The sequence below is a fragment of the Meles meles genome, chromosome 13 (assembly GCF_922984935.1).
Source record: "Meles meles chromosome 13, mMelMel3.1 paternal haplotype, whole genome shotgun sequence".
NCBI classification, from domain to species: Eukaryota; Metazoa; Chordata; class Mammalia; order Carnivora; family Mustelidae; genus Meles; species Meles meles.
In genome coordinates, this window is record NC_060078.1 from 34,051,496 (window position 1) to 34,064,203 (window position 12,708).

At 38.7% G+C, this 12,708-nt stretch overlaps 1 protein-coding gene across 18 annotated transcripts in view; it reads right to left on the bottom strand.

Annotated features, from left to right (window-relative positions):
- The window catches only part of USP54 (ubiquitin specific peptidase 54), a 101,050-nt gene that overhangs the window by 28,731 nt on the left and 59,611 nt on the right, over nucleotides 1-12,708 (bottom strand). For 15 of the 18 annotated variants that reach the window (XR_006821256.1, XM_046027327.1, XM_046027330.1 and 12 more), the window contains 8 exons: nucleotides 9,262-9,396; nucleotides 7,099-7,212; nucleotides 6,887-6,969; nucleotides 6,364-6,469; nucleotides 6,105-6,251; nucleotides 4,552-4,701; nucleotides 2,794-2,962; nucleotides 1,110-1,280 (listed from right to left, as the gene is read on the bottom strand). Coding sequence is in view for 17 of the 18 variants with exons in the window: in XM_046027327.1 (XP_045883283.1) it covers nucleotides 1,110-1,280; nucleotides 2,794-2,962; nucleotides 4,552-4,701; nucleotides 6,105-6,251; nucleotides 6,364-6,469; nucleotides 6,887-6,969; nucleotides 7,099-7,212; nucleotides 9,262-9,396 (1,075 nt within the window). In the remaining variant the exon portion in view is untranslated. Of the gene's footprint in view, nucleotides 1-1,109; nucleotides 1,281-2,793; nucleotides 2,963-4,551; nucleotides 4,702-6,104; nucleotides 6,252-6,363; nucleotides 6,470-6,886; nucleotides 6,970-7,098; nucleotides 7,213-9,227; nucleotides 9,397-12,708 lie in introns of all 18 variants that reach the window. The other 3 variants (XM_046027333.1, XM_046027332.1, XM_046027335.1) reach the window with 2 other exon arrangements.

The window sequence follows — 12,708 nt, forward strand, 5'->3', positions numbered from 1 at the left end:
TTATTTTCAGCGTAACAGTATTCATTGTTTTTGCACCACATCCAGTGCTCCATGCAATACGTGTCCTTCCTATTACCCACCACCTAGTTCCCCAACCAAGATACTTATGTTTTTGAACACTCATTGGTTATTTAGTGGCTTTTAGGAACTATTAATATTTTTAAGTGTGATAATGATATTTTAAAAAATGATTTCTTGTTTTAGAGATACATACTACGAATATTTATAGAAAAGGTGAGATAGGTGATGGGGATTAAGGAGTGCCACTCATTGTGAGCGGCACCGGGTGCTGTATGACAAGTGTTGAATCACTATATTGTACACCTGAAACTAATATTATACTGTACGTTAACAGCTGGAATTTAAATAAAAACCTCAAAAAAAAAAAAAAGTCAAGCACAGAGTAGGAACCACCAATCTGAAGTCATGAGCTCACTAATTTCCAAGTTTCTAAGAATATGGGCACTGTTCTATGCATTAGGTGATAAACTTTTCATCTCGGCAGTGAGTCATGCACTTCTCTTCCTTTCATGCTCTGTACTGATTTCTTCCACTGACAAGAGGCACATTCTTCTACAGATTAACAGAACAGCTCAAGAATGTTCTCTGCATGGAGCACACAATAACAAACAGGCTAGCTTTCCTTCTTTTGCTTTTCTGTCCTTCAGGAAGCCCAGCAAGGTGATAAGCAAGTGTCCCATGCCCATAAATATGCCCCTTCTCTCAAAGCCCTCCACTTGGGATAATGCCTGACATGAAAACATGATGAGGAGCGAGACCACAAAGGTTACTGGGAAACTATGAGAAGGACAGGGCTCGAGAATATAGTAGGAACAAAAAGCAGATTTTGAAATAAGCAATCACATCAATAATCACATTACAATCATTCTTACTGACATGCTGGTGTTAATAGGCATATGTGTAATGGAGTTATCATTGTTTATTCAGAGTTGTGTTGCTTCTTTTCATCCCAGTCAATTACCCAAGTTCTGTGCCTTTCTCCCTTTTCCATGACTAACATTTCTAACTTGCCCCAGTTTCTTTTCCCTGGGAGAATCTCTATGTAGGAACTAAATCAGGCAAGCAGCGTCCACTGTATAACTCCCTACCTGTGTCCCGACTGCTCTGAGACATGGAATCATTCTCCACATTATAGATGACTGTCCCCTGAGAATCAGAAGAGAAGTGACTGACCACAGACTCATGGTGGGAATGTTTGTAGGGATAACTCTCCGTTGAGGAATCTGTTCGAGTGTCACTTGAGATGGAGGGCTCCCTCCCTGAGGGAAGGAGGAGACACATAGGCAAAAGTAAGGAAAGAGAGGACAGTGACAGAGGGAAGGCAAAGAGTTGGATGGCAACAAAGGTCCATAAGGCAAGAATTTCCTAGATGGAAGAGTGAGAAGGATATACCAGAGCCATTCTTCCCAACACCCAACTTCCAGATAACCCAGACACAAACAATTCCTCCTACTCCTGCCCCTACCTTGCTGAAGCCCTCACTTTGCCTGCCACTGTGAAAAACTGTGGGGCTTTTAGAAAATCTATGGGGGAAAATGGAAGAAAGGAAAAAGTTGTGAAAAGTAAGATCTATTTAGATGGAGAGTCCCAGGACGACCTGGCATACATAACCAGTTGCTTCCCAGCCCATCATTTTTCTCCTACATTGCCAGAAATATCACTTTAAAAAAAAATTTAATTGACATTGTAAGCATTTTTAATACATCTGATAAACTATGGGGCCTTTATTTATTTATTTACTTATAAAGGTTTTATTTATCTGACAAAGAGATAGCGAGAGAGGGAACACAAGCAGGGGGAGTAGGTGAGGAAGAAGCAGGCATCCCGCTGAGCAAGGAGACTGATGCAGGCACAAGTGAAGGCAGACGCTTAAGGACTGAGCCACCCAGGTGCCAGGCACCCTAGGGCTGTTACATATCCTTTGGAGTAAATTAGTTCAATCAGATTACTTTTCTCTGAACAACTTGCTCAGAAAAGCACAAAAGGGGAAATGCGTGTTTGACTGAAGGGAGAAAAAGGTCTGGGTAGGTACACCAGATGCCAAGCGGGAGGGAAGCACAAAAGGTAGGGAAAAAAGTTTCAAGGACAAGCATCTTCTCTTTCAAAACTATACTCCAGAACAGTCCTAGATCTATAAAATGAAAAGGATATTTCTTTTTCCTCCTTTTTAGAAAACAAGCCAAAACTATTAGGGTTATATTTCTAATATAATATAAGCCTCTATGAGCTATCCTGAGACTTTAGCCATCAAGTTGCAAATTGTCTACAGGAAAACATGATTTAAGTTGCAAACAGTTGAATTAGAAGTGAAAATCTGATTCATAGGCTGAAGGACACTGCTACTACACTTGGCATTTTAAAACAAAAATCTCTTATCCCAAACAAAATGAATAGTCTTATAGTAACTCATAAAATTTTTCTCGGTCTTAACAATTCGCTGAAGTCACTGTTAAATTGACAGCAAGAATCAGTCATCTTACATTATTAGAAGGTTAAACACTGAGTCTCCCTCACAAACTTATTACTTCAGGCTAAATCAACCTAATTGCCTTCTCACTTTTGAATCAGGGCCAGGTGACTTAGGCAACAACATTCTTGAAGGCCGAAGGAAACAAAGCCTGGCACACCTTGGGCTTCAGCACGAGCTGGCACTTCTTTCCATCTCTAACAGATCCTCTATCTACAAGCTAGGCTATTGTGTTGGGCTATGATTTAAGTATGAGTCCTAACTGTCTCAGGAAGAAGGAAGAAGTAAAGAGCTAGACTGCTCACCTGAATCTTCACTATCATAACACGTTCTGCTGTATGACTGGAACTCAACCTGGGGAGGCAGGTCCTGGGTAGACACTGGAGTACCCTGAGGGTCTGCATAAAGCAGTAGCAAAGGCTGATAATGCCCCTTGATGCATTTGGTGACCACATCCTTCCATTTGGGCCCAATCTGAACCAGAAACAATCAGAAGAACATGACAGTTATATTTTGTATCCACAATCCAAAACATAGCTTCCTATTCCGTTTTTCTAAAGAAAATAAGAATGACAAAAAGACAAAAATTGGGTAAAGAGACCACAAAAGAGACCTTAGACCTAAATTTTATAAATTTTTTATTAAATCTTTTGTTGTTGTTGTTAAATCCTTTTAGAAAGTAGTAAACCCCTGTAAGAGGTAGGAATGATGAATAAAATTACTTTTATTCCTGTGAAACATCAATTTAGTTGTGAAATATAAATGAAAGCTCTCAAAGGTGAATAAGCTATGTGAGGGGACTTCAGCTGCTTTGGTGATCAATTTCTTTTCACAGATTAAAGCTCTTGCTTGAAATTTGCAATGCTATCACTTCTATAAATTATATAATTTTCATCTAAATATTAAAATCACTTTTATGAAGCTAAAGAGCAGGCAGAAACTCTCACAGACTGCCTTAGAATAAATGGCATTCCATTTCAGAGTTCACACATGGCAGGACATAAAATGTCAAACTGCTTAGAATAGACAGCTGAACCTTGGCCTTAGCTTTGAGCTGGATTCAGCACTGCCAAAGCAGTGCAAAAGAGTGACAGGAGAGGCGTGGAAACAATCCAATCAAATCCCTAAACTCACCCTCTCTTAAATTCGAACCAGTCACATTCTGAGAAGGTGTGCTCTTAAGAGTTGAACAACTAGCATAGTGCTTATTTCATAATAGATGTTCAGTAAATTTATAACTAAGTTATTATTTTAACTAAAAAAAATCCTTTTACATATAAATCTCATTTAAAATCTTATAAGGCAAGTATTATTTTTCAAATAAAAATGCTAAAGCTCAAGGAATTCATATAAATTGCCCAAAACTACAACAGCAAAACAGAGACAATCAAGAAATGTGACAGACTTTACTATTTGTAGAAGACACTGCTTAATGTCCATGGATTGGTGTAAATTATACTCAGGAGTCTCCTCCTGCTAATCTTACCTCATGAAGCTTCCTAACTCATACAGATCACCTTAATTACTTCAGTCATGGACTCTGTGACTTAAACAGTAACAAGTTTCCAGCTTTAAATATTCTCATAGCCCCATTTTTTCTTTCCTACACTATCCCCAAAACATGTTAAGGTACTTCAGGGAGGTAACAATCAGAGAATAATTGATAGCAGCTCTGGGACAAAGGATTACCCACTGATAATTCCAACTTTGAAATTCTGAATTTCATGCTAACCTTTTAGCCTAATTTGAAGCATTAAACTGTTCTCACTCAAATCAACCAATTAATACATTTAAAAAAAAAAACTTTGTCAACTATAAACACAAAACTGTACTGACTGCATGGTGACAAGTCAGAGAAAATAACAGAAAATATATCCAACCTATCTTTGAGAAACTTGCCATCTACTTGGAGAAGATAAGACTGACCCTTTCATAAATTCAACAGATAGGTAAACAGACATCAAACAATGAAAATAAACATTGAAGACAAGAAGACAAGTAATTATTCTAGTTTTTTTGGTTGCAGTCACCAAACACTTTAAGAAGGGCTTAAATATTCCTACCTCCTTGACATGAGCATCATCAAAATACATCCATTTGCGGATCTTTGTTTGGAAAAAGAATGTAGAATAATGTTTGCCATAGTAACAGATCATTCCTACTAAGTACAGTTCAGACTGCTTGGCCCGGTCATCTGTCACTCTGAAAAACAGCTGTGGGGGAAAAAAGAGAATGGAAAAAAACAATCACATACTCAACCCTCTTAAATCACCTCTCCACAGACTCCATCATTTCTTATTGAGGTACTGACTTGTTTCTCCACTCTTCAGTCTAAAATTCTCCCTAGTCTATACTAATCATCAGAAATGAACGTAAAAAGACAAAACACAAGACAGTGGCCAGTAAACTGGTAAGGTGGTGATGTATCTTCGTACTTTCAATAATATTTTATTGCTGATGCTTATCATAAGAGGAACCAAGAAAGTTGAAAAATACAAAACAAAACAAAAACACTCAAGTTTCAAAAGTTACTTATCAGCTGGTGCCACAAATATAAATTTCCTGCTGAGACCCTAACTAAGGGGTAAAAATGCCCTTAGGAAGAGCAATACCACCATGCTGGTTATCAGTACTTCAATTCGTAGATGTCTAGCAGTGCCATAGGTTCTAAGACATATACAAAAAAATTTGAAGAAAAAGGATATTTGCTTTGAGAAACTTATATGAGTGAGAAAATCATAAAAATAAAACAAAACTAAAACAATATAGAAGACGTAGACTACAGAAATTTAGAAAAAGGAGATTTAATTGTGCATAACCTACTCATGTCAGATATTCCTTGGGAAGGAGACCTAAAATAAGGTCCCAGATAGTTCATTTATTCTCAGTTGCAGCTTAGTGACATTCAAGAATGACAAGAGATCTCCTCAGTCCCGGGACTGTAAGAGAAAGAAACCAGTAGAAAGGAAACTACAGAATTTCTGGCTCTTCTCTTGAACTGAAGGAAAACCCTGGCTATACCTACTAGGGCATGGAGCTGACAAAGTTAAGGACCCTAGGCTTGAAGTCTTTTTCCCTATTTCTCTGAACAGATGCACAGAAAACCACTAAGCCACTCAATTTTATTCCAAGCTACTTCATTATCTTCTCAACAGACATTGATTCCTCACTGTAAATTTTGTATTATAAAACTCAGGTCACCAACTTTAACCCCTTCACTTCTCATAGCTCTAGTCAGGCCTGCTCACTTTTTTGACCTTATCTCCACCTGTGGCTGAATACACCTTCCTACTCTACATGGGTATAAACAATGAGTAGGACACATAATAACTCTATAAACTGCTTGATTTTTATCAGTAGCTAAGCTCCGCACATCCTGTCTTTCAAGGCCAACGTAATCCCATTTTTCCTAAAAAGCCTTTCCCACCTACCCAAAGGAGGTACGTGAGCAGGTACATGCATGCACATGTATGTGTACACATATAACAAGTATATTTGTCCAAAACTCTATAACATTTGTCATCTAGGATATACCTTTGTGTTTAGTGTTCACTGCACTTAAGCAATACTAAGATACACGAACTCCAAGTCAGAGACAAAGGTAACTAACACTCACATCACCCAGCTTAAGGCAGGTACCCAGGCTGTGAATGACATCCTCTGCCAAGTCTGAGTGGTCTGAGTCCCATACCAGCCCAATTGTGATAATCTGTGGAGCATTCATCAACACACGGCGAATCCGAATCCTTTCTCCGCAGTTGCTCTGAAATACATACATAAGACTAGTTTGAGATGTTTCCCACTGGCTCTGCCTCGATTCCACTAATCTTAGGGCTCCTCTCCCCACTCTGAACTCTACCCCTGACTTAACTCACCGGACAGTTCCGCAGATCCCCCATGGTGCTGGCATTTTGCAGCAGTTCACCAAACATGCTTGGTGAGGGTTTTTCTCGTCTTTCCAGCATACAAATAGCCTGATTGCTTCAAGATAGGGAATGGAAGGGTAGAAGATGATGGTAGGAGTTACTCAGAGTTATAACTAAATCAAATAGATTATTCATACAAACTCCTAAGTCACATGTTTGATTTTCTTCCTTTGCCCACTATGCTCACTATACCAAAAGCCCTTGTCCTGATCAGCTTCACTGTCCCAAACACAATGAGCGCCTGTCCCAAAATCCAAAGCTCATTTCACCTCCCACCTTGTTAACCAGAACTGAACCTAAGAAAAGTTGGGAGAGGAGGGAAGAAGAACAAAGGTTACTTTAAAGTTGTTCTGAGATCCTACAATATAGCATATAGTCTTAGCAATAAAAATAAATGCTATATGGATGCCATCAGTGAAAACTCAATCACTTAAGGAGTACCTAAGGGTACAGAGAACCCTTTAAGACTCACCAAAGGGAAGTAGTGGAGATGTAATGTACCATCTGGATGAAAGGCAGTGGATCAGAAGTGGCACCACAGCTAGTACACACACACTGGGCCCAGGTAAAAAAGCAAAACCAAGCAGCCACAGTCATTAATTGTTTTGGCACCCATCTAATACCCCACATCCCAGCATAAAATGTTCTTGAAGAAGAAGTGATGTAGATAGAGATAAGGTTCACCTGTTCAAACAATGTCATTGCAAATTTCTGGTGGGAGATGCAGTGTTGGGCAGTACATATATCCTCTTTGGTTTCGTCAGCAATCTGGAAGTGAATTCTCATCAGGAGGTTTTCCTAATAGGGAAAGAACAAAAGCAGTCTATCAGTGATACTTAAAAGAAAAATGCACAAATTGGTAGGCAGTTTACTCAGAGAAATAGTAATCCTCTTGGAAGGTAAGAATACCTTTACTTTAAAAAAAAAAAACTGTTGGGGGGTTAGGGGTATAGGAGAAGAATAAATGAAACAAGATGGGATTGGGAGAGAGACAAACCATAAATGACTCTTAATCTCACAAAACAAACTGGGGGTTGCTGGGGGGAGGTGGGATTGGGAGAGGGGGAGGGGGCTATGGACATTGCGGAGGGTATGTGCTATCGTGAGTGCTGTGAAGTGTGTAAACCTGGCGATTCACAGACCTGTACCCCTGGGGATAAAAATACATTATATGTTTATTTAAAAAAAAAAAAATTTGGAAGGGGAGGCGAACCATAAGAGACTATGGACTCTGAAAAACAACCTGAGGGTTTTGAAGGGTCAGGGGTGGGAGGTTGGGGGAACAGGTGGAGGATAATAGGGAGGGCACGTTTCGCATGGAGCACTGGGTGTTTGCAAAAACAATGAATACTGTTACGCTGAAAAAATAAATAAAATGGAAAAAGAAAAAAAAACTTTTTAAGTAACTATAAATTCATAGGAAGTTTCAAAAAATTGTGTAGGGGGTCCATATACCCTTCACCAACTTTCCTCCAATGGTAACATCTTTCATAACTATAGTACAATAACCAAACCAAGAAATGGACATCAATACAGTCTACAGAGTTTATTTAGATTTCACCAGTTTTACACACACTTATTTGTGTCTATAATTCTATACAATTTTCTCACATGTAAAGAGTCATATAACAACCATGCAATCAAGATATAAAACTGTTCCATCACAAGGTTCCCTCACATTATTCCTTTACAGCCTTACCCACCCAATTCCAACCCTGACACCTAGTAACCACTAATCTATTCTCCTATCTCTATAAGCTTGTTATTTCGGAATATTACATAAATGGGAGCATATGGTAGGTATATAACCTTTTGATACCGTGTTTTTTTCCCTCAGCATAATTCCCTTTAAATCCATTCAAGCTGATGTGTAAATCAGTCATTCCTTTTTATTACTGCATAGTAATCCCTGGTTTGGAAGTACCAAAGTTTGTTTCACTATTCACCATTAAATGCATTGGGTTGTTTCCAATTTGGGACTATTACAAATAAAGATTCTATGAACATTCATGTACAGGTTTTTGTATAAACTTAAGTTTTCATTTCTCTGGGATACATGTCCAGTAATGCAACTGCTGAACCATATGATAACTTGCAAGTTTAGTTTTTTAAGAAACTGCCAAACTGTTTTCCATGGTGGCTCTACCATTTTACATTCCCACCAGCAGTATATGATCCAGTTTCTCAGGTGTAACTCTGATTCTGGTGACATTTTACCCTGTAATGGAATATAGATCACTCTCAGATTTTTTTTAATGGATACACAGAGAGAGTCTTTTGAAGGCAGATGGCTAGAATTAGAACCCAGAGTTCTGAAGAGTCTTCTACTAAAGTCACTGGGAGCAATGTAGCTACCTAAACAGCAAATTACACTTGTGTTAGGGACTCAGTTATTCTCTGTTTAATTATCATTAGTAACGCAGGAGTTCACAAAGTATAGTGGTCCCCAGACCAACAGCATTAGTATTAGCATCACCTGGAAACTTGGCTAGATATTCTTGGACCCTAATCCAGACCTACTGAATCAGAAACTCAAGGGAGTGGGACATAGCAATTTGTATTTTAATGAGCCCTTCTCCTTTGAAGGCAAGAGCCACTGTTTTATGCAATGGCAAGCACAAAACTACTCTAAACCCAAAGGAAAAAGAATAAACCCATTATGCAATTCCTACTTCATTAGCAGAGACACCCTAGAGCTCTGAAAAACTCCGGAAATTCCTAGTCCTAATCCTAGTTCTAATTGTAGATACAAGGGCAGAGTAAATACTACAGTAAAGTACCCAGTCCTTGATGGAGACCATCAACAGTCTCACCTCATATCAAAGAGGTCCAGAGGCCAACACTTACAAAGCACTCCGCAGCATCATCCATAATTCCCAGCTGGAAACGCTGTTCATCCTGGAAAGTCTTTGCTAGAGCACTGCGGAGAGTGTCAGATGGAAGCACTTTTTCGCTACTACACTGAAACTGGTTAAAGATTCCCTGTAGGGAAGAGGTTAGACAAGGGAAAAAAGCATAGTGTTGTTATTATTAAGCTTCTACATATCCCAGTCTGTCAAGCTAGCATGTCTGTGCTTTTGACAGTGGAACCAATGTACTTCCCATGAGTTGACATGCTTGTAGTTAGCAACAAAGAAGTAAAAAATCAAGAGTCAGAATAAAGGGCATGATCTGTGCTAGCAGGGATCCTTGCTCTCCCATCTGACTGTGATACCACCAAGAAAACATTAGGAGAGACCACTGTCATGAGTTAATGTAATATAGGGTTACCTCATTTCCTCTGATACAAAGGTAGAAGATCCATAGTAAATAAGGACATTATATATAAATGGTTTGGTAAATAATTCTCTGAGGGCTCATCCTATGAAACTTGGCTCCCTTCTCCTAATTTAGAATTACTCAAAGGACAAAGAATAATAAAACAAAAACCAACTTGTCTAATACCCAGAAATAAACACAGCAACACATTTATTTCAAATCTACAGATGAAGTCCCATTTAAGATCACCCACTCTCTACCAGCCACTCACTATCATGAGTTTGTTGCACAGTCTTCTGTTTTCTAATACTTCTATATACCTGTGTATTTGTGTATGTGTGTATATGTATACACATGGACTTATATATATCCTTAAATACAGAGTATACTTTTTTTTTCATTTTATTTATTTTTTCAGTGTAACAGTATTCATTCTTTTTGCACAACACCCAGTGCTCCATGCAAAACGTGCCCTCCCCATTACCCACCACCTGTTCCCCCAACCTCCCACCCCTGACCCTTCAAAACCCTCAGGTTGCCCCAACCTCCCACCCCTGACCCTTCAAAACCCTCAGGTTGTTTTTCAGAGTCCATAGTCTCTTATGGTTCGCCTCCCCTCCCCAATGTCCATAGCCCACTCCCCCTCTCCCAATCCCACCTCCCCCCAGCAACCCCCAGTTTGTTTTGTGAGATTAAGAGTCATTTATGGTATACTTTTATGTATATTTTTATTTATATACAAAATATCACACTTTTACTTTTTTAAATTCAGCGTTATTTTTGAGAACTGTCCATAATGTACACCCCCCCCACACACACACACAATTCATTCTTTTCCCCTGCTGTATTGTATTTGATCAGATGTCTATGTGACATCTATTTATCTATTTCTTTATTGACAGATATTTTGGCAGTCTCTAATTTTTTGCCATTATAGAGAAGCTATGTCAACTTTTACTTCTACCAGTAAATGAATATACATAAATTTCCCCATATCCTTGTCAGCAATTAATTAATACACACAAACTGGTTAATTTGAGTCTTTCTAACTACATTTAGTTTTTCTGGATCTTTTGTGAATATGACTTGTGGCAAATATCTTCTTGCAGTCTTCTAATGTCTTTTATGTGGACTAGTTTTTAAATTTTGGTATAATTAAATGTATCTATCTCCTCCATCTTTACCTGATCTGAAACAATGATGAATGTGATATCCAGAGAATGGAAACAGAGTAGCAACAAGTGGCACCTGGCTTGATGAGTCCTTCTCAAGTAGTATTAGACATTCTCCACAAAAACTAGAATATGGTCCAGAATACGTATTAGACATTCCCCATAAAAACTATAATATGGGCCATCACGTGGCCCAGATCCTCACTAAACCACCCAAACAATAAATTCAATGATGTGTTACATATTAACACACCAAAGAGTATAACTTACTTAACATTCTTGCTAGTAATTTCTTCATATAAAAAGAAACCCTTAGTTATTTTTCAGACTTACTAATGAGACCAGAAACGAGACCATTTTATAAACCTACTTATATGATCTAAGAATAGGAGGCCTCACCAACCTAGAATAGTCAATTCTTGGTCCTCATTTTACTTGAACTGTAATATAAGCAGCTCAGTCACTCACTCATCAGATTTTCATCCAAATACTACCCTCACTATATAGTATTTCCTGACGGATCTACCTCTTTTTCTTTTTTCTTTCCTTTCTTTCTTTCAAAGATTTTATTTGTCGAAAAGAGAGAAAGCAAAAGTAGGGGAAGTGGTAGGCACAGGGAGAAGCAGGCTCCCCACTGAGCAAGGAGCCCAATGAGGACTTGATCCCAGGACTCTGGGATCATGACCTGAGCCAAAGGGAGATGCTTAACCAACTGAGCCATCCAGGCGTCCCCTGATCACTCTATTTAAAATTGCAAGCTCCACCCCCTCTTCCTCAAACCTTCCACCCTCACCTGTCTTATTTTTCTCTGTGGCATGTATTATATCATCTGTAATACCCTGTATTTTACTTATTTACTATCTGACTACACTCTCTAGAATTTAAGTGTGAGGACAGAAAATTTTTGTCCTTTAATTCCCTGCTATATTATTCCCAGCACCTAGAAGGATACTGGCATATAGAGGGCAACTAATAACTAGTTTTGGATGGATGGATGGATGGATGGACAGATGGCTGGATGGCTGGATGATGTGATATGAGTAGATCTTATTAAGATATTAAGTCCCCTCTTTTTTTAAGTAGGCTCCATGCCCAGTGGGGAGCCCAACATGGGGCCTGAACCCTGACACAGAGATCAAGACCTGAGTTGAGATCAAGAGTCAGACACTTAACCTACTGACACCCAAGTATCCCTAGTCCCCTCCTTTTTAAAAGTCAATAAAGAATCACCTAGAAAAGTTGAAATTTTTTCTTAAGGTAATATAACTAGTTAATACAAAATGCGATTTAATCTCATTCTGCTAATTTCAAGTTGGAACTATTTTTTTTCCTTATTCTACTCTCTTAGTAACACTGTTCCTCCTCATACACATTGAACAGCTTCCCCAAAAGCAGCTCAAGAACAATTTGCTACATAACCTGCTATTATTCCCTACAAAGGATTCTATATGATGTGGAGGAGACATTACTGGTAATACATATTTAGTATTATTTTATGAGCTAGGAACTGGGAGAAATCTATTATAAGTACTCCAAGTTATTTTGGATTAACCTAGACATTTTTCTTTTTTCTTTTTTTTTTTTTTTAAGATTTTATTTATTTATTTGACAGAGAGAGATCACAAGTAGATGGAGAGGCAGGCAGAGAGAGAGGGGGGCGGGGAAGCAGGCTCCCTGCTGAGCAGAGAGCCCGATGCGGGACTCGATCCCAGGACCCTGAGATCATGACCTGAGCCGAAGGCAGTGGCTTAACCCACTGAGCCACCCAGGCGCCCCTAACCTAGACATTTTTCACAAATATATTTAAGATCAGGTAAAGGCAAGGCAGGACCTACCATAATTTGTTGCTGGAAACAGAAAAATG